The following is a 20,054-nucleotide window of genomic DNA, read 5'->3' as shown; positions in this document are numbered from 1 at the left end:
CTCAGAATTCAGTGACAGATACAAATTGCAGATATGAAATTTAAAGGGGACTGAGATTTTTATAGCAATAGCAAGAATGAAGATAGCTAGTTGTAGACTTGTAGCTGACACCTCATTCCGCATGAAAATAGCAACACCACCACTCTCTCTATTATCTATAAGACAGTCGTGTGTGTCACATGAATAGCCTCTGAGTGTTACTGCATCTTGCTGTAATAGATGCGTTTCTTGGAAGCACATTATTAATGGTTCATGTGTGTGCTTCAACATTCTTATCTTCAATGCGGGACTAAAGACCTCTAACGTTCCACAGAATAATGCTCATAAATAAAGTTGATTGGATACAGAATTACATATAAATATATGACAAAATTAGTTATAGGTGATCTGGTTTTTCTTATTCAAATTTTTTGTTTTTAGAAACTCTGATGCCTTAGGATTGGGTGGTTCCTCTATCATATCCTTCAGTAAACGTGGTGTTGGAGGGAGATTTTGAAAAATGGGAAGTTGCAGACAACATCCCAGAGGAGGTAGTTGTGTGGGCTCCTTTAATAGGGAGCTTATTTGGTAGCTTACCACCAGCTGTATTTACCCCTGTCTGCAAAGATAAAACTTAAGAGACAAGAACTTTCATGGGATCCCATAAGTGTTACTTTCACTAGCTGTAACTACAGACTTCTTATTTGTTTTCATTAACTCAGAAGTAACCTGATCAGATAAAATCTGAACAAGCTTTTTCAGCTCGCTGCAGGATCTGCACTGTTGGTTGCCTCCATTTAGAGAAGCTTTACTTGATGTCACAGTGGCAAAAGACATCTGGTTTAACGAGGTTTCAGGAGCTAAGTGTCTCTTTACATTCTCTTCGAATGGCTGGGAAAGAAAGCTTTTGCTTGGTACAGATTTTCAAGATTGCCTTCTCTTCTTTAAAACTTGGGTAATCTCGAGACTGGGCTGAATGTGTTCCCCCACAGTTTGTACATTTTTCTTCCTCTTGACAGTTGGTTTCCTTGTGGCCTTCTTTTGCACATATTGCAGTGTTCGGGCAAGAAGTTGTGGTATGGCCATATTTTTGGCATTGGGAACACCACTGTGGGTCAAGGATGAATAATTTTACTCTAACGTATAGGTATCCTACTTTAATTTTCTTCGATGGTGTGGGAAGGTTGAAAGTTAAAATAAAAGAGGGCGTAGGTTCTTCCATCCCATTCTGACATTTCATTATTCTCTTCACTTCTGTAACACCTTGGGGACAAAGTTCTTTGGCAATTTCTTTAACATCCATCTCAAGAAGATCCCAGCAAAAAATATCCCCTCAGCTACTATTTAAGGTTTTATGACATACCAAACTTATACTTATACCACCTGTATTAATCAGACATAGGAACGATCTACTTTGCTCGTCACCGTAAGTCTTTATTAATATTAAGCCATCTCTCAGTTTTCTTTTGTTCTTAGGGGAACCGCTTGCACCAGTAACTACTTTATTGATCAGGAAAGGTGAGACCTGAAGGGAGGCACCTGTTTGTGATTGTTAAACAGGTCTGTTTAACAATCATCTTTTGTAATCTTGGGCATCTTTTGTCCATTGACACACTGAACAGATGTTCGTTCCATGAGAAAAGTTACTGGACCAAGTTAGAAATGCTTGGGAACAAAAGAATTGGTCGATCGTTCTCATGCTTTGAGCTGGGTCCTGTCCAGCAGGTAAAGACGCTAGGAATATAAATACTCTGGGGAAGACTAGTTAAAAGTCAGTTCTGTGAGATATATATTCTGCAATGAGGTCAGTGAAGGAGCAAATTTCAAGTGCAGGTTTGATGCAACTAAGGTGATATCACAAGTAATTTCTCCCGATACATGAAAACAAGAAATAGTTTGGTGAGTTATTGTAAGACTATAAGTAAAAGAGATAATGTATTAAATTTCACTCATAAACTGTTAGTATAGTTTTATTTGTGAACAGCAAAGGTATTTGTAGTGAAAGAATTTTATACTTGTCTTATTTATTGTTAATAAAAGACTAGTATCATGCTAATACTAGTTAAAAGTCTTAAGACTAGTGGTCATGCTAATGTCTTTTGTCGATGGGATTGAACTGCTTTTCCAATCTATTTATCTGCCTGTGAATAAATGCTGATGAGTATTTTAAATTCTGTTTTGTATGTAATCTCTGTTTATTACTATTGACATTTATGATTATTTGTTTGTTATTGACATTTAATATTATTGTTTTTTACTGTTGCCATTATTGTCATTATTCTAAATATTATTGTGAGATTTTCTTATTTCCTTTCTTTTTCCTGTTTAGCCTCCGGTAACTACCGTTTAGATAATTCTTCAGAGGATGATATGTATGAGTGTAAATGAAGTGTAGTCTTGTACATTCTCAGTTCGACCATTCCTGAGATGTGTGGTTAATTGAAACCCAACCACCAAAGAACACAGGTATCCACGATCTAGTATTCAAATCCGTGTAAAAATAACTGACTTTACTAGGACTTGAACGCTGTAACTCTCAACTTCCAAATCAGCTGATTTGGGAAGACGCGTTAACCACTAGATCAACCCGGTGGGTTGAGATTTTCTTATTGTCTGTTATTATTATTACTATTATTCTGATTATTATTGTGGTTGTGATTAGTATACTTTTTTTATTTATTTGTTTTATGATTGTCGTTTACTATTATTATAACTATTGTCATTATTACTGATTTGTCTTGACTTATGTTTTTAAACCAATAAATTGTAATTATATAACATTTTCAATTGTCAATCTCCCAATGTCCTGATTGAGCCAAAGCCACACGATAATATATACGTTATATAAACACAACTAAATCAAAACATTCAGCCAGGATGACCAGACAGAAAGGAATTTTTTGTGAATAACAAAAGTTACCTTGAAGAAAAATTAAAACAAGTTTTACGTTATGTAAATTTAAATTTAATTTTTAATGTAAAGTAAATTTTAATGAATGAGTTGGTATTGTTAGTCAGCTCCTGCTAAGTTAAATTTTTATAGTGGAAAGTTTGGGAGTTAATAACAAAGTTTATGTGGGTTTTTTCAAATTTGTGAGTTGGTCATTTGTAAGTGATTTATTTTGCGATCTTTGTATCATGTACAACAGACATCATTTATGTAATGTACATATCAATATATTACTAACAAAATTATGAAATTTTATTGGTGGTATTGTATAATTATTTTCTAAATAAATTCTTATAAATGAATTTTTAATATTATTAGTCGCCTTCTTTCTCCTAATTTTAAAATTCCCACACAAATAATAGCCAATTTATAAGTTATGGGTGTATGGCAACATTATTAGTAAATATAATATAGCTGTATTTGCAAGACAGAATATTAGTTTCTTTCCCTGTTTTTTGTAAGTAATATAATTAATTAATGTAGATAATTAATCTAATCTATTAATTAATTAATCTAGGTTAATTAATTTATATAGGTAATATCATAACCAGTTTCACCTATAAATTTTTTGCTCAGCCTAGTTTTTCTGATTACACAGTTCAATTTCTCTATCTTATTGCTTTCCTCTTGTCAAAATCAACTATTACTTCTGATACTAAGGATACAAAATTTATAAGTTTTACTTCAAGAAATATTAATACATTTTTGGAAGTGTTGAGGAGGTAAAATCGGCATTTTGTGTATAAGGATAATTACTTGTATGTTTGTGAAACTTTTAATATGTTCTTAAATATATTTAAATTCATTTTGATTCTGCTTTTCTCTATTTCAAGAATAAGAAAGATTTGGCCCCTATCGGTAAGAATCGGCTCAAAAGCTGGTTAGGGTATTTCTCAAGAGAAAGACAGCGTTGCTTGACTTGTAGGACTTCCAAAGATATTTTCTTTATTAATTAAGTTAAAGATACTTAAAAAAATTTATTGCTCATGAAAATTTATTTTACAATAGCAGTATACAGGATATTCAACTTAAAAGAGGATCCATCACTCAGTAGTTTGTATTAAATGCATATTTTTGTTAAAATGCCTATATTGGTATGAATAGGTAAAATAATGTAGAAGATGTTGTGCAAGTGGAGCTGGAATGGGAAGAACTGTTTATTGCCTGCATATTTGAGTATTGCCAATCTGTGTCAAACATTGGCTTTTGAACAAGGTTGTGTGATGATATGTTGTTTGTTAAAATGCAGTTAATTGTTAAAGAACATGTATTCATGATGGAAACTTATTTAGAGATGAAATCTTATGTTGTATGTTGGTAAAATTTCAGGGAGAAATTTGAAAAGGAAGCACCAGTGAAAAGTGTTTTTCAGAAATTAGTTAAAAAAATTTGTGAAACAGATTCAGTGTTGATGAGTAACTTGTCTGAAACAGGTCAGTTTTAATGATGCAGGTCATACAGGACATTAAAGCAGCAGTTACATGATTTCCTCATAAATATTTGGAAACATTAAGCCAGGAAAAAAACATTTCACTAGGTTCAGCCCACACGAAATTGCGGAAAAGAGGAAGGCCTGCCACAGGGTTAGGAGATGCATGATGAGGCATACCTCCCTGTCATTAGAGACATTCATATAGATAGATATTGTGAATGCAAGAAGAATGTTGACAGATGCATCTGAGAAGCTAAGAAGAGGTCTTGGAAGAAACTAATTTCGGAAGTAGAAACGGATCCATGGGGCAGGCCTTACAACATACTGGGAAGGAGTGCTAGGTTCAAGGCCTAGAGCCCCTGTTACTCAGGATGTCCATGAGATTCGCAAGATGGTCTCTTTCCTGATGCAGAGAAACTTAGAATTGATGAAAGGAGTGAACAGGAAAGCCCTCCTCCTTTCACTTTAACTGAACTTTTGTAGCAGCAACACAACTACCTCTGGCTAAGGCGCCGGGTCCAGATTGGCTTCCAAATTCAATGGTCAAGGTGGTGGTTCGGGCTGAACCGGAGGTTTTTTTGAGGTTTACAAGAGTTGCCTCATGGAAGCCATATTTCCCTGAGATATAGAAGCGCCAGCGGCTAGTGCTTGTCACAAAATCTGGGAGAGATCCAGCACTCCCTTCTTCTTATCGGCTACTGGTGATGATAGATGCACTGGGCAAGATACAGGATTGCTCGTATGCTGTAGCATATGCAGGAGCATATGCTACAGCACAGAATATCTCAGGCAGTCGAGGAGAGGGGCAGACTCTCTGCTAGTCAGTACAGCTTTTGCAGGGGAAGGTCCGCAATGCTGTGACAGCAGTTTGTAAAATGGCTGATAAGAGCTGCAAGAGGAGAACAGCGACGAATCTCTGCTCTTGTCACTCTAGACATGAAAGAAGCATTTAACTGCATTTCTCATGTCGCCATAATACAGGCCTTGGAGGAAAATGAAGTGCCTTTGCATTTGCGACGAATGGTTCGTTTCTACTTATCAGGGTGCAGGCTTGAGTGTCAGGTATCAGGAGAAACAGTTCTGCGGAACCTTCATAAAGGACTACCTTAGGGGTCGGTACTTGGACCAACTCTCTGGAACCTAGTTATGATAGCATTTTTCAAGTTGCCCTTCCACAGGATGCAATGATATTTGGTTATGCCGACGACCTCATTTTGGTCATCAAGGTAAATACAAAGAGAGAGGTCATTGACGAAATAAGAGAATCATACATGATAATAAAAGACTGGATGGCAGTGGTGGGACTTACAGTAGCTCAATATAAGACGGAGTTGGTAGCGATCTCTACGACTAAGAAAAGACCTATCTTCAAAGTGACATTAGAGGATATGAGAATAGTGTAGAGACCAGCAATAAAGCACCTCAACATATGGATGGATACCAGGTTAAGATTTAGCACACAAGCAGTAGAGGCAGCTAATAAAGCTGAGAGAATTGTGAGATTAATAGCTAGCCTCCTACCTCATACTAGTAGATTGACTATACATTCCAAGAAGGGGAGGAGAAAAAAGTTTCAGCCCACACTGCAGTGAGGAGAATGCTGAAATTTTTTCTGTATCGAATACAGGTTTTCCATGAGCTAACTAATCTTGATTATCCTAAAAGGGTTCAAGAACTTCATTAGAGGCAATATTGGTGTTTTAGATCAAGTGTTTTTCACAGATGAAGCATGGTGTCACCTTGGTGTATGTTAATAGTCAGAACTATGAGATCTGGGGTACTGAAAACCCACAATTTTCTTTGAATCTCCCTTACACCACAAAAACTAAGTGTATGGTGTGCGGTTTCCAACAAATAACAGAATCCTTGCTTTTTTAAAAAACTGAGGGTGCTGCTGTCTATCAAGAAATTATCCAACATTTCTAGCCTTACTACAAGAGGATGAGTGTGACCACTCATCCCCTTGTAGTAAGGCTGTTGCTAGGTTGCAACAGATCAATGTCACTTGCTATACTGCTCACTCTACTACAGAGATGCTACAGGATTTTTTCAGTGGAATCATTTTTAAAGGATTGTGATCAACAAAATTTCCTGATCTGACTAGTCAGATAAGGTACAGCTAACTAGTCAGTTAGGGCACAGCTAACAAGAGTAGCCAGTAACATGGTCAAACAAACATGTTAACAATTGCATAGATGGACATCATTTTCAACACCTTCTGTAAATTATTATGTATTTGCCAATAAACTATTATTTATAGACTATACTAAGTGATAGGGCCTCTTTTAATTTGAACACCTGTAATTAGAATCACTAAAACAGCTTAGAATCTGGTAAGGAAGAAAACAAGTATTCCAATAACCATTGTATCACAGAAAAAAAATTGTAGTAGTTATTTTAGTAGTAGTTAATTGTAGTAGTTATTTAATTGTAGTAGTTACTTTAATAAAATTTCATAGTTATTCAATAACTTTTTACCCATGTCTGATTTTCTTGGGGTAACTATGATATATGAAAAAAATTAATTACCATTGATAAACATCAGCAATAATAAATGTCTTTCTGGTCTGTACTTAGAAAGATCGTCAATACTGTGCCCAAATTTAGTCTCAATGTTCCTGATTATAGATCTTTCAGACTTACAAATACTAAATAGTCTGAAAGAAATATTTAAGACAGTTTGTATTTCTTAACAATTACTGTATATCACAATCTTGCCTGCCTTTTCAAAGATATTTGAGTGGATAGTTTGATACATTTATTAAACATTTTGATTGCATTAATTGTTTGAACCCATTTAGTTTTGTTTTCAGGATCAGTAGGTGTAGAATTGGTGCTACTTACAAATGTGCTTTTTTGTAGGCCTTTTAATGGAATGCAGAATGCTAGTAGGGTTCTCTGCAACCTCTTAAAAGCATTATCTGTTGACGATGGACTTTTTTGTAAGTTATCTTTTTACAGTATTGCACGTCTATATTTGGATAGACATATCTCAGTGGTAAGAAAAAAAGGTCTTTTAAATGAAGGCTACTCAGGAAATATTAAATACAATGATATTTTGTGCAGCATCCCACAAAATTTGATCCTGAGTCCTTTATTTTTTCTTAGCTACGTAAAAGTTTTGCCAAATAATGACAAAAAAAGATTCTAAATTAACTCTGTGTTGGTGACACGAGTGTGGTGTCAATTAGTTCAAACAACACCAAAATTGTGTGAACACTTTGTTCTTTCAACTTAATCATTTTAGTTAAATATAAAAAAAATAAACTAATGTTTTGTCTGGTAAATACAGCTCCACATTTATTCAGCAGCTGAGTTCTTTAAACTAAGCTCCAATACTTAACTGAAGTAGGGGGTCAGGATATAAAGTTACTCTTGTGGTTATACTTTAGTTTGATTTGTGATATATTGATTCAATTTATTGTGTTGTCACCAGCCATTAGAAATTATTTTCTTGTATGTGATGTATAACCAAATCTAACAAATAAATATCTATTGCTAGCCCAGAACATACAATTTAAGATAAGATTGAAGTTTATGTAAATATAATATGAATTTTCATAAGGAGAAGCTTTATGAAAAGGTTAAGTTTTTTAACATGCTACAAAGATCCCCATTTAAAAATAGTAAGGTATACTCAAAGAGCATAAATAAAATTACAAGGGCAAACTTTTACCCAAACTGTTTTAAATATCTCAATTGTTTTTGAAAATAATTGCAACACATGATATACAGTTTTTCTGTCTCACATGTTAAATGGGTTTGTACTCTAAAATGGAGTAAAAGATAAACAAACTGTAAGGGATAAGATTAGAAAGTACCAAATATTTGAGGATGTCAAGAAATAGTATGTATTCACATTTTATACAAGTAATTTTTAAAACACCATTGATAAACTATCTACAGTAAGGCAAGCTTTATTATTTTGTGGGCACAATCTATAATTTTTTAATGTCAATGCTATAATTTTCTTAATCATTTAAATTTTTACCTAATAATTATTGATTCTTAACAAAAACTAATCTAAAAAAAAATCTAATAAAAACTGATTTAGGTGTGTTTATAAAATAGTGTTCTAGCAAAAACTTCAATACTTTTTTTTTAGCAATGCAGCCATACCTTTTTTTACTTGAAACTATATTATGAAAATGGAAGTATGTGAAAATACCACTTATAGTTAAGATTTACTTAAATTCTAATCAAAACTTTTAAAAAGTGTTCAGCAAGAATAATATTTTTAGCATTAGTATCTTATATATTTAGTTATGACTCATCAACGTATTATTAATTACATATATTATCTTCTTAAACATAGATTTGTATGGACATATTAAGGAGTAATGAAAACTTTTTTTAAAGAAATAATACTCTTAATACTTTTAGTTTGTAAGAAGTTTAAAAAAAATTCAAGTTAATTTTAAAAAATCGTTAGCATTTCTAATATTTACCGTTCTGTGCATACAGTTAATGAAATGTACAAAAACATATGATTGAAACAGGTGATTATAGAACATATGTTTTACTAAATTTCTGTCAGATGAGACGATGTAATCATTAAGGTCGTGTAGTGTAACATGGCGGTTGATGGGAGGTGTTTTTCAATTTTTCTTATTTTGACGTTTTCTTTAGCATATATTCAAAATGTATTTTCTGCATCTACAGACATTGAGCTTGATGCAAAAGCACAATATAATCATCGGATTGATAGTCTTAATTTACTACTGTACACATTTTTATTAATTTTAACTGTATTGACAATATGGTTGTTTAAGCATAGACGTCTTAGGTTCCTTCACGAAACCGGACTAGCAGTTATATACGGTAAGTTTTTCTTATTCTATTATAATGAAGATTGTTTTGACCTTTTATAACTGCTTACAATCAAGTTGCCTTTAATGAATTGTATTATCTAGACATAATGCTGTCTGTAAAAGGAAGATAACCTCTATCTCATTAACTGTTTGTATTTATCTGCTCAAGTATTTAGTATATACATATAGTTTTGAATTGCAGTTCTTAGACTAAGATTTGTAGAAGAGTTTCTGTTTTAGGTCATTATGTTTCTTAGTAACTGTATATGGTATATTTGTGATCATAGTTTGACTATAATTGAGATATATTTTATTATTAATATTGCCCTTGAAATATTTTGAGGTTGTATTGGTGGTTTTTGACATAAAGATTGTGTTTAGTTTTCTTTTCGAAGACTGATGCTAAATTTTGTGTTGTTTTTAGGTTAGGTTTTGTAGACTAATTTGGTGATTACATAACATGGGTACCACATGAGAATGTTACATAACATATAAAATTAGTAAAACTTTAATATGGAATATGTATATTTGTAAGAAAAATGCTAACCAATGAAAGGTTGACATTTTATGGTGTGGTGAAAATGTTTTTTAGTATTAATTGTGATTTCTCTAAATTCAAATTTTAGCTTCTATTCCTGTATTTTATATTCCTGTTTAGTATGAAAAAAATTTGTTACTTTGTTTTGTATTAAGAAAAATACAGAAAATTACATTTATTTGTAGTATTCCACCATGATTTATGTAAGGTGTTTTAAAAACTATGAAATCCTTGTTTTACTAGTTACTTTTTATCCCATAAATATAGTTTCTGAAGAGTTAATAATAATTTCCCATTTTTTTAATTTTATTTTGTTTGATGAATTTTAATATAAAAAATATTTTATTGTATTTTATCATTAGTGTTATTTTGAATACTTCATTAAACTATTGGGTCTTTTCTGTTGTTCCCCCACACTTCTGTTTATTTTTTTTATCCAATTCACTCATATTTGCATGAAATTTAATTATTAACTTCAATTTCATTGGAGAAAACAAATTTTTAATTGAAGAAATCAACTTTTGATCAGATGAGTAGGTACTTTTTCGTTTCCCTCCTCCTCCCCAAAAGTTTGCAAGTTTTTCACCTGGAAATAACAAGCAGCAGGAAATATTGACAATAATAATAATAATAACTAGGTTGGATAAATAACCCAATAATCTGATATAACCATTTATTTATTTTATAAATATATCTAACTAAACTTAACCGAGGCTCGTAACTTTGGCTATATAAAAAATGGTTTTGTCATTCCAGAATGAAGTGAATACCATATTTTAAGCATTTTCCCAACAAATCATAGTGAAAAATATTTTAAAAATCGGGAGGGGGGTCTTATAATCGAAAAGTACCAAATTAGTGTATGATTAGATTTGTATTTTTTACGTTTTTTTAATTGTCGGTTAATTAATTTATTAGTTAATTATTTGCTGTAAGGAAGAAAATGCAATATAATTTTAGATTCCCTAAGTTTAAATTAGTTAATACTGCTTCAGTCGAGGTATGTAACTGTAGTGTATGTAAAATCTAAAGGCCAGTCCTTCCTACAAACTGTCTTTACGTGCCTCCTCTACCCCATTCTTGTGACCCAGCATGCAAAACATGTGCTACTGCTTGCAACAAAAGTAATGCATTTGTACTATTTAAAAATAATTTTTTTTTAAAACTATGTCATGTCAAAGAAAATCGTAATATTATAGCCTATAATAAATAAACAATTTATTTCATATACCTTTATATTACATTATTGTTACTGTTTATGGCAAAACCTAGTTTAATATACTTGAAAAAAGAGATATACTTTCAAGAAATAAATAGATTACTTCATATTCACCTTGAACAAAATATTAGGTATAAGTAATTTTGTTTTTAATAACAAATTACTAGAACTTTTTTTTTAACAAGTTTCATTACCATGATAGTATCATCATAAGGATATAATGCAGGTCATTGTAAATTAATGGATGTGACTTTTGCAGTACACTTCTTAGGCTGCTGGTGTGAGGAGAAGTCACTGAGTGATGTTAAGAGCAGTGGAAGGGATGCCACAGTGCACACTACTGACCCGCCCTCAGATATTACATATACTATAGAAGTGAAAATGCTAGTTTTTAAAAATTCATTTTCTTGTTTGTCTGAAATTGAAATTTTAGGTCAGATTAGCCATTTAAATTAATTAAGAATAATTTTTTTTTCAATTGTTGGCATATTTTATATTAATATATATAATTTTTATTGTATTTATTTTTTAATTTGTTTGTTGAAAGTGTGCAGTAATGAAAGAAAAAGTAGTAAATACAAATTTCACTGTTATGGAGATATTGATTTCATGTTAATGATCTAATAATTATATTTTAAAACTGGCTAGAGGATAGATAGATCTGCAGCATATAAAGATTATTATGGTGTAACTTTTACTTGCACATACAGCCTCAAGTCCAACTTTTATTCAGTTGTTCCCAAAGTTATTTGACTTCGATCAAAATTAAGTCTGGTTTAATGAGTACAATATATTTCTAAAACAGGATTATAAAATTTCTTCTTGAAAAAGAATGTTGCTATCATAAAGAAATTCTAATCAGATGTGATATGATCTGCATTACTGATGAATAATAATTAAAATAAATAATGCTCACATAAAGATAACTACCCAAAGAAGTACACAAATTAAATAGTACAGTGGTTGCACTGTACATTATGTAGGGCATATTCATCTTCACATACAAAGAACATATGCTGTAATGCAGACAACAAAATCAACCTTTTAAGATCTCATTATAAAAACTGGTCTTACATGCGGAGATATTAAGTACTTGTAAAACATACATTAAAAATTTGTCACACACTTGTTACAATTCTTTTGATTTAAGAAGATTAGGAAATATGTTAGTGAAATCTTTGCACATTGTTTAAAGACATTTCTGTGTAATTTATGGGGAGTCAGAAGTATCATATGTTTTAATATTTTTTTTAATCCATATTAAGGATGTAAGAATAAATATTAACTGTTACTGTCATTGAGCATTAAACATTTGTTTGACAGGCGGTGAAAATTCTGACTGTTATATGTATTAATACATGTACTTTACATTAATTTTCATTTAGTTTAATCTTAATTAAATATACCTTAAGAGTGCATGTATGATTCTAATACAAGGCATATAAGAGCCGTAAATATAATCTTTATGCAGAAGCATTACTAAAAAGTGCTTATTTCAACAGTTTCCCCTTTTAAGGTTTTTCAGGTGACATTTAAAAAATGTTTCTATGGTTGGCTAATTTGCAATTTGTTATAAATATTCGGTTTTTTTTAATCAGATTAAGTATTCATAATTTATATAATCCCAAGTGCTGTCAAATTATTTTAACTCTCATTTTTTAATATTTTACATAAACTGGGAAATATTACATTTTAAAGTATAAATGTTTTTTTTTTGTCTTCAGTCATTTGACTGGTTTGATGCAGCTCTCCAAGATTCCCTATCTAGTGCTAGTCGTTTCATTTCAGTATACCCTCTACATCCTACATCCCTAACAATTTGTTTTACAAATGTTATTTGTATAAATGTTATTTTTTATATTTTTGTATAAATATATTTGACATATTCAAAATCAATTTAGTGTGTTCATAATAGGAAAGATTTGTTGTTATTAAAACATGCAAATTCTGTTCTTAGCAAATAAAAGGCATAAATTCAGTATGTTAGAAAAACAAATTAAAAAAAAAAAACAATACTATATTTGACTAAAACAACATATTAAATGAATTAACAAAACATATCAGTCAGATATTTTATCAATTACTAGGTTTTCTTAATTACTTCAACTTGAGTTGAACATTAGCAACACTAGCATACCACAGACAAAGGAGCTCTATAATATCTTTTAAAAAGATTTTGTAAAGCATTCCTTTAAAAAAAATTAGTTGTTACTTTTAATTGAGTAAAGCTATGCTTGTTGTTATTGAATGTTAATTATTTTTAAAACATTCTTACAATACATTTTTTAAGCTGCTCAAAAACTAACAGAACTTATTTGTGTTTGTAAAAATATTTTATAATTGAAGTTCTAATTTATCATACCGTTTTAAATTAATTTGTTAACTGGATGTATTGGTTTCTTATTTAGACTGATGTTCAGTGAAGTAGTTAAAAAATTTGAAGAGTTTAAGTGATTGCGATATCAAGTTATAGAAGAGATGAATTAGACTGATAGAATAATATTAATTTATCCAGGTTTAGTGTATTAAATTTAGTCAGAGAGATGTGTAGAAGGTATAAACTGCAAAGGAAAATAGATAACTGCGGTGTAAGATGTCGTTATCAGACCAATCAATCATAAGAATCAATTAATTCAAGCCAAAAAAAGGAAAAAATCTTACACAGTTTCTGTGGAAGGAGACTAACGTTTCGTTTCCGACGCTCTCGCTATTTCGCAGGCAGAAGCGCGCTGATTTTCAGAGTACAGTATTTTCATTGTTTGTACGTTCGATTAAATATATAGATATATACATTAGATTAAATACAGTAAATATATAAGTACATTCCATTTTGTATAACTTTTTGTGCAGGAAATATAAAAAAAAACATTTAATTAATTGAGAATACTGAAAGAGGTATAATTTTTTTTATTTATTTAATATTAAAATATATTTTCTTTTTATAAGAAAATGGTATTTCTTTGTTATCGCACCTTCCCTTTTTTTGATTCAATTTCGTTGTTAAAAAACAACGTAGTAAACGTACTATTACAATGTATTAAACAAAAAATATGTCTGTTAGTGAGCGTCGGTTGTTTGTTTAGATTATGTTGATTCCCATGTACTGACGAATCGTACATATATCAACATAACCTAACCAAATATAACGTACGCTCGCTAACCTCATCTGATTAGCGTTAAATAGTGTATAATATGCGTATTTAATTTTAATTAGATGAAGTTAGCTTAGCCAGCTTAGATTATTTGATATACGTACTATTAGTCAGTACACGTAGTCTTCACAACCTGTTTTGCAATTCTTACTTTTTATTAAAAAATGTACTTTTTACACCTTAAATAAACATTATTCATTTTCTCATGAAATTTGAAGTTGTATAAAAAAACGTTGCAATGCGATAACGAGTACCAATTAAATTATTATAATGGTAATCTTACGAAATAGTTAAAAATAATAAGTATACTCCTGCACACAAGTATCAATTGATCAGCACGTAAATAGTTCTCACTATTGATTATACTGTGTTCTTCGAAATAATCTTAAATAATTTGGCCATTATAGTCTCAAAACACAGTTACCCTCTCTTTAGAGGTTGACGCGTATTTTTGGAATTTTATTTTGATGAATCGGATTTTTCCGTTCCATTTCATTCTCTGTCGATTGATTCTGGCTCAAAATGGTGAACCCAAGTTAACGTATTACCTTACGTTAAAAACCGTTGTACAAATGTGAATTTGGTTGTGCTTATGTAAATTGTCTCGGACCCCACCTTAAGCACAATTTTGAAAAAATTATATTTCCTTAATTCAGTTCATCATCGGTATTGGAATGTATAGCGTTCGTACTCGTATTACAAAATTCAGCAATTTTACAAATTTGTATGGATAGTCTAGCGAATAAGATCATTACTGCTATTTTGCTGAAGCTTTAGGCAGTACTTCTGCCGGTTTTTCACTTCGATGAAAATCTATAACACTTGTTCTCCACGATTTAAGCCGTTTAATCCGCTTACAAACACTTGTACGGTTAATAACATTTTTTACCATACCGTTTTAACATTTGGGAGTGAATTTAGGCCGATTTTGCTCCTTCAGAAAATAAATAAAACGTAACGGCCGTACTGTAATAAAGATGAATTTTTTGAGTTTAAAATGAAAAATTGTTATCATTTGAATTTGAATCGGATCGTTTGTAAGCGTTCCGATTGGGGCTTTTATCCATAAGTTAATATGTATCAAAATAATTTCTTTATTTAAATCATTCAGTTTTTTTTGCAAAGAAATTAAAGATGCGATTTATTACAATAGCAATAGCAAACTTTATACACACAAAAATTACAGTTTCTCTGAAAGTACAAAAAATAAATGATAGTTTCAGTAATAATAATACCTAAGAAATAAAACTAATTTACTGTAAAAATAATATGTAAGTAATAATAGAAAGAATCTATGAAATCAATTATTTATACTGTTCTCTTACTCAACTACTTTATAACTCACTCAATTTACGCTGTTTGTGAAATAAATCTAAATTATACTGTGAAATTTATTTTTAATACATTTATTCATACTATATTGAAGAGGTATCGCATTTTTAATTAGTTTTCACAAATGGTTCTGGTGAGTCGACAAATAAACATACAATTTTATTTACTGATTTTACTGAGCTCGTAGAGGAAATAAATTAACTAACTGCATTCAGTAAATTATGTATTTATAATTTTATCTCGTTCACAATAATTGAATTCAAAAATCACGCATAAATAATTATAAATACCAAAAGGAAAATTAACTTTTAATAACTGAGACCCGATTTAGGAAAACCGTTAACAATAAAATGTTAATATTGCTTTCTAATTTCAGCTGCAAATAATTAAAAGGAATAATTATGTACTGTAAGTTAATTATATTCCGTTATATTGTTGAGGAAATGTAACGTTTGTTGAGATGCTTTTTTTTTAAAAAAAGCCTTATATGACATTTCCAACCACCCCCCACCAATAACTTAGTCCATGAAACAAGTAAAATATAAAATGAATAGTTTTTAATTAAAAGTAGTTATACATTCTTTCAAAAATAGATAAAAAGTACACCGGTGTAAAAAACATAGAAAAAAGTGTGTTGTAAAACTTGATTTGAATGTAGCAGCTGTACTAACTATTGTAGCGTGTGGGCGGCTCGATCAGGATATTGAAAGATTGACAACTGAAAATGTTTGTATAATTACATTTTATTAGTTTAAGAACATAAATAAAACAAAACAAATCAATAATAATAATCAGTGATTACATGCAAAACAGAATTTAAAGTAATCTCAGGATTTATTTACAGTTAGTTAAGTACTGAAGACCAGATTTCAGTCCCATTGAGAAAAGACAAGACATTAGCATGAACACTTTTAACAACTAGTCTTGTATTAACAACAGTAGTTAAATATATAAGAAGTATAAAGTTCTTTTACTGCAAATATACGAGGTGCAACAATAACGTAATGAGACTGATTTTTCTTTGCAAGATGTGGCAACCCTGCAGTTTGCGTAGGCACACCATCTTTGACCATGGTCTATAAACTACTGCTAGTCCAAGCGGCACATTGATGCAACTGCTCAGTCGTGAGTTGTGCTGTAATAAGTGAACACGTGTTTGTGTCCTGTCCCTCGTCACAGAAATGAAACCGAAAAATATTGCGCAACGGTATGCCATTTCTTTTTGCGTTAAATCGGGTGAAAACGCGACGACAACTTATGGTAAGCTTCAGAAGGCTTTTGGAGAGGAGGTTATGTCAAGACCTCAAGTTTTTCGGTGGCATAAAATTTACGAATGTTGAAGATGAAGACCGCAGTGGACGACCATCAACCTCACGGACAGATGTCAACTTGACCAGGGTGCGTGAAATCGTACGATCTGATCGAAGATTATCCGTGAAAATGATTGCAGAAGAACTTAAAATCAATTGAGAAACGGTTCGTCTAATATTAACTGAAGATCTTAGTATGAGAAAAATTTGTGCAAAAATGGTCCGCAAAAATCTCGCACAACAACAGCGAGAAACTGAAAAATGTGGCATCCGATCTGTTAGAGCAAACTGAAATCAATCCAGATTTGTTGAGCGTGTTATCACTGGTGATGAAGGTTGGTTTTTTCGATACAATCCAGAGACAAAACGCCAAAGTTCGCAATGGTGCTCAAAAGGATCACCCAGACCAAAAAAAGCTCGCATGTCAAAGTCAAAAGTGAAATGCACACTTGTGTGCTTCTTCGATTTCAAGGGAATTGTGTTCATAAAGAGTGGGTGCCTCCTGGACAAACAGTTAACCAATATTTCTACAAATAAATTTTAGAAAGACTTCGTAAACGAGTTCTTCGTGTCCGTGCCAACATCGCTGATAATTGGATTCTGCATCACGATAATGCGCCATCCCATACTGCTCTGTCAGTACAGCAATTTTTAACCTCAAAACAAATTTCAGTACTACCACAGCCACCTTATTCACCAGATATCGCTCCGTGCGACTTTTTTTTCTTTCCAAGAGTCAAAATGGCGATCAAGGGACACCATTTTCAAACAACACAAGATGTCCAAAAAGCTGTGACGAGGGTCTTGGAGGATATTACAGAAGATGAGTTCAGAAATGTTACCATCAATGACAGAAGCGCTGGAATAAGTGTCTGCAATCAGAGGGGAACTACTTTGAAGGAGACAACACTAAACATGACTAAAACGGTAAGCAACATTTTTTTTCACATCAGTCTCATTACTTTATTGTCGCACCTCGTATATGCTTTTCACAAATAAAACTATCCTAATAATTTAGAAATGAATTTAGTACATTATCTTTTTCACTAATTGTCTAACAGTAACTCACCGAACCACTTCTTGTCTTCTTGTACTGAAATTATTTGTGACGTCATCTTATGGCGTCGAACTTGTGCGCACTAGAAATTGACTCGCTGATCTCCTCGCAGGATACTCTCGCTTCAAACTCGCATAATAGCTCCTCGCTTAGAACTCTTTCACAGACTGTTATCGCTGAACTCATATCATAACGTCCCGCTTAGACTCATTCGCAGAATGACAGTCAACCGGTCTTCCCCAGAATGTTTTATACTCCTTTCCTCTTGATTTGCCGGACCGGATCCAACTCGAAGCGTGAGAATGATCGTCCGCCGTCACATTTTCCCATTGAATTCCTACTCTGGTCCGGTAACCTCTTCTCATTGAATATGTGTTTAGGTGTGTCAGCGGGCACTATTACAAAGGACGATTGTTAAACGGACCTGCTAGCCTTGCTAAAAGGATTCCTTTTAGTCCCTTTCTGGATTCCTCCCATTATTATATTTTCTACTTCTTTCTTCTTAATCGGTAGGAATACGTTACAAAGGTCCGTTATACCGGTCTTGTTACACTATATTATTTATATGGTCTTCATTCATTTTCTGTATTTTATAGTTGTAAAACATTCTCTTGATTAACTATTAAGTAAAAAATATTTAGTTTTAGCCGTAAATGCTGGTCGAATTTAGTTCATTTTCGCCTTTTTTTAAATATTGGTGAGATAATTCTGAGTAAAAACTGTCTTAGTGTTGTACAAATGGACGGTCACACAAAACAAATTTATTGTCTGCTCGCTTGTTGATTACAACTAAAGTGGTTAAGGACCCGGTGCTTTGGGGAAAAATTTTTTACTTTTTGTTTAGTACTAAATAAAATTTGTCAAGAAAAGTTTGTGATTTTGGGAAAGATTATTTTAAAGACTTAAATCGGAAATCGTTCCGCTTAGAAAGAAGTTTTATAAGAATGAATAGTAAGGACGGCGAAAAGTGACAAACAATATTTTGTTTGCAATTATTTGTGCATTACAACAGCACATTTTTACGTACGGCAAACTACGGAGATCTCGCAATTTACCACGCACTTTCGGGACAAATTGCGCAATTTGGAAGATGTGTACAGAATTACTCCTGATTTTTCCTAAATATCTTTATGGGGGAATTTTTTCAGTACAAATCTATCGGCGAACATTTTGGAACTTCTCTTGTTATAACAAAATATTCGACGTCTTCCATAATTGAAATAAATGCATGATTACAGCAATAATGCACGACGACCAGCCACGGAATTCTTAACTGGGGAATTTATAAGGATTTTCTGATAATGTTAATTGCCATTAGCAGCTACAACTAGTTTTACGCTATCCCATACTACCGTATCCCAGACTCTTTTATTTCTTTTTTGTAAAAATAAATTTGATATATGCAGAAAACGTCGATTCACTTCTTGAGTTTAGGAAGAGAAAATCGAGCAAAACCTCAGACTTCAAGTACCGATAGTCTGAAAATCGGACGTGTCCGACCAAAATTAAAAGATCTCTTAACATGTAAAGCTCACATTAAATTCGGTTGTTACCGAATGAGTATAACGTAAGAGCAAATTTATTTACGGAATGAAACAGTAATCTGATCCGTACGATTAAGCGGTTTTTTAATACCTGGAAACAGTCAAGGAAAAGAATCGTGTGACATTATTGCCGAAGAAGAAATGATGTGATCGAAAATGCAGAGATCGATACAAAACATAAACAGATATGTTGTCACGAAATCGAATCCTCACCTCCTTAAAACAGTGAATATAATTTGAAAAACATTAATTTTCGTCAGACATATTTAAAAAACAAAAGTGAAACGTAAATTAATGTAATTTACAGGACAGACACAAAGCCGTTACGTTATCGCGGTGTGACGAAAAAAAGGATCTTTATAAAAAAAATTATAATACACCACAACTACAGTATGCTAATATGCTAACAAAAGTTACGTTTTATGTTTCATTGGCCGGTTTTTTTATAACATTAAATTGATATCGTTACAAATACTACTTCTCAAATAATTTTATCGAGAATTAACACGAGCTTAGTACAATGACAGTAAATGAATACAATTTACAGTGGACTAGTGAACTGAAATTTCTTCCACTTTTGAATGATTAAGTGATCTAACTGTACTTGTATTTGTATTTGTTTTTAATTGGTCCTTTCCTTTTTTTTCCATAAGAATAATAAAAAATTGTCTGGAGCAATATTTTTGTAAATTTCACTACGGTAATTAAGTATTGACCGGCTTCAGTTTTA

General features: G+C 31.9%; 1 protein-coding gene across 7 annotated transcripts in view; it reads left to right on the top strand.

The window, feature by feature from the left end:
* The first annotated feature begins 8,920 nt into the window (after positions 1–8,920).
* Positions 8,921–20,054, top strand: part of Nhe3 (Na[+]/H[+] hydrogen exchanger 3) — a 211,701-nt gene continuing 200,567 nt past the window's right edge. For all 7 annotated transcript variants that reach the window (XR_012756898.1, XR_012756899.1, XM_075369834.1 and 4 more), the window contains exon 1: positions 8,921–9,182. Coding sequence is in view for 5 of the 7 variants with exons in the window: in XM_075369834.1 (XP_075225949.1) it covers positions 8,936–9,182 (247 nt within the window). In the remaining 2 variants the exon portion in view is untranslated. The remainder of the gene's footprint in view (positions 9,183–20,054) is intronic.

This window comes from Lycorma delicatula, chromosome 1 (genome assembly GCF_047948215.1).
Source record: "Lycorma delicatula isolate Av1 chromosome 1, ASM4794821v1, whole genome shotgun sequence".
Lineage (NCBI taxonomy): Eukaryota > Metazoa > Arthropoda > Insecta > Hemiptera > Fulgoridae > Lycorma > Lycorma delicatula.
This window is presented reverse-complemented; position numbering and strand designations above follow the sequence as displayed.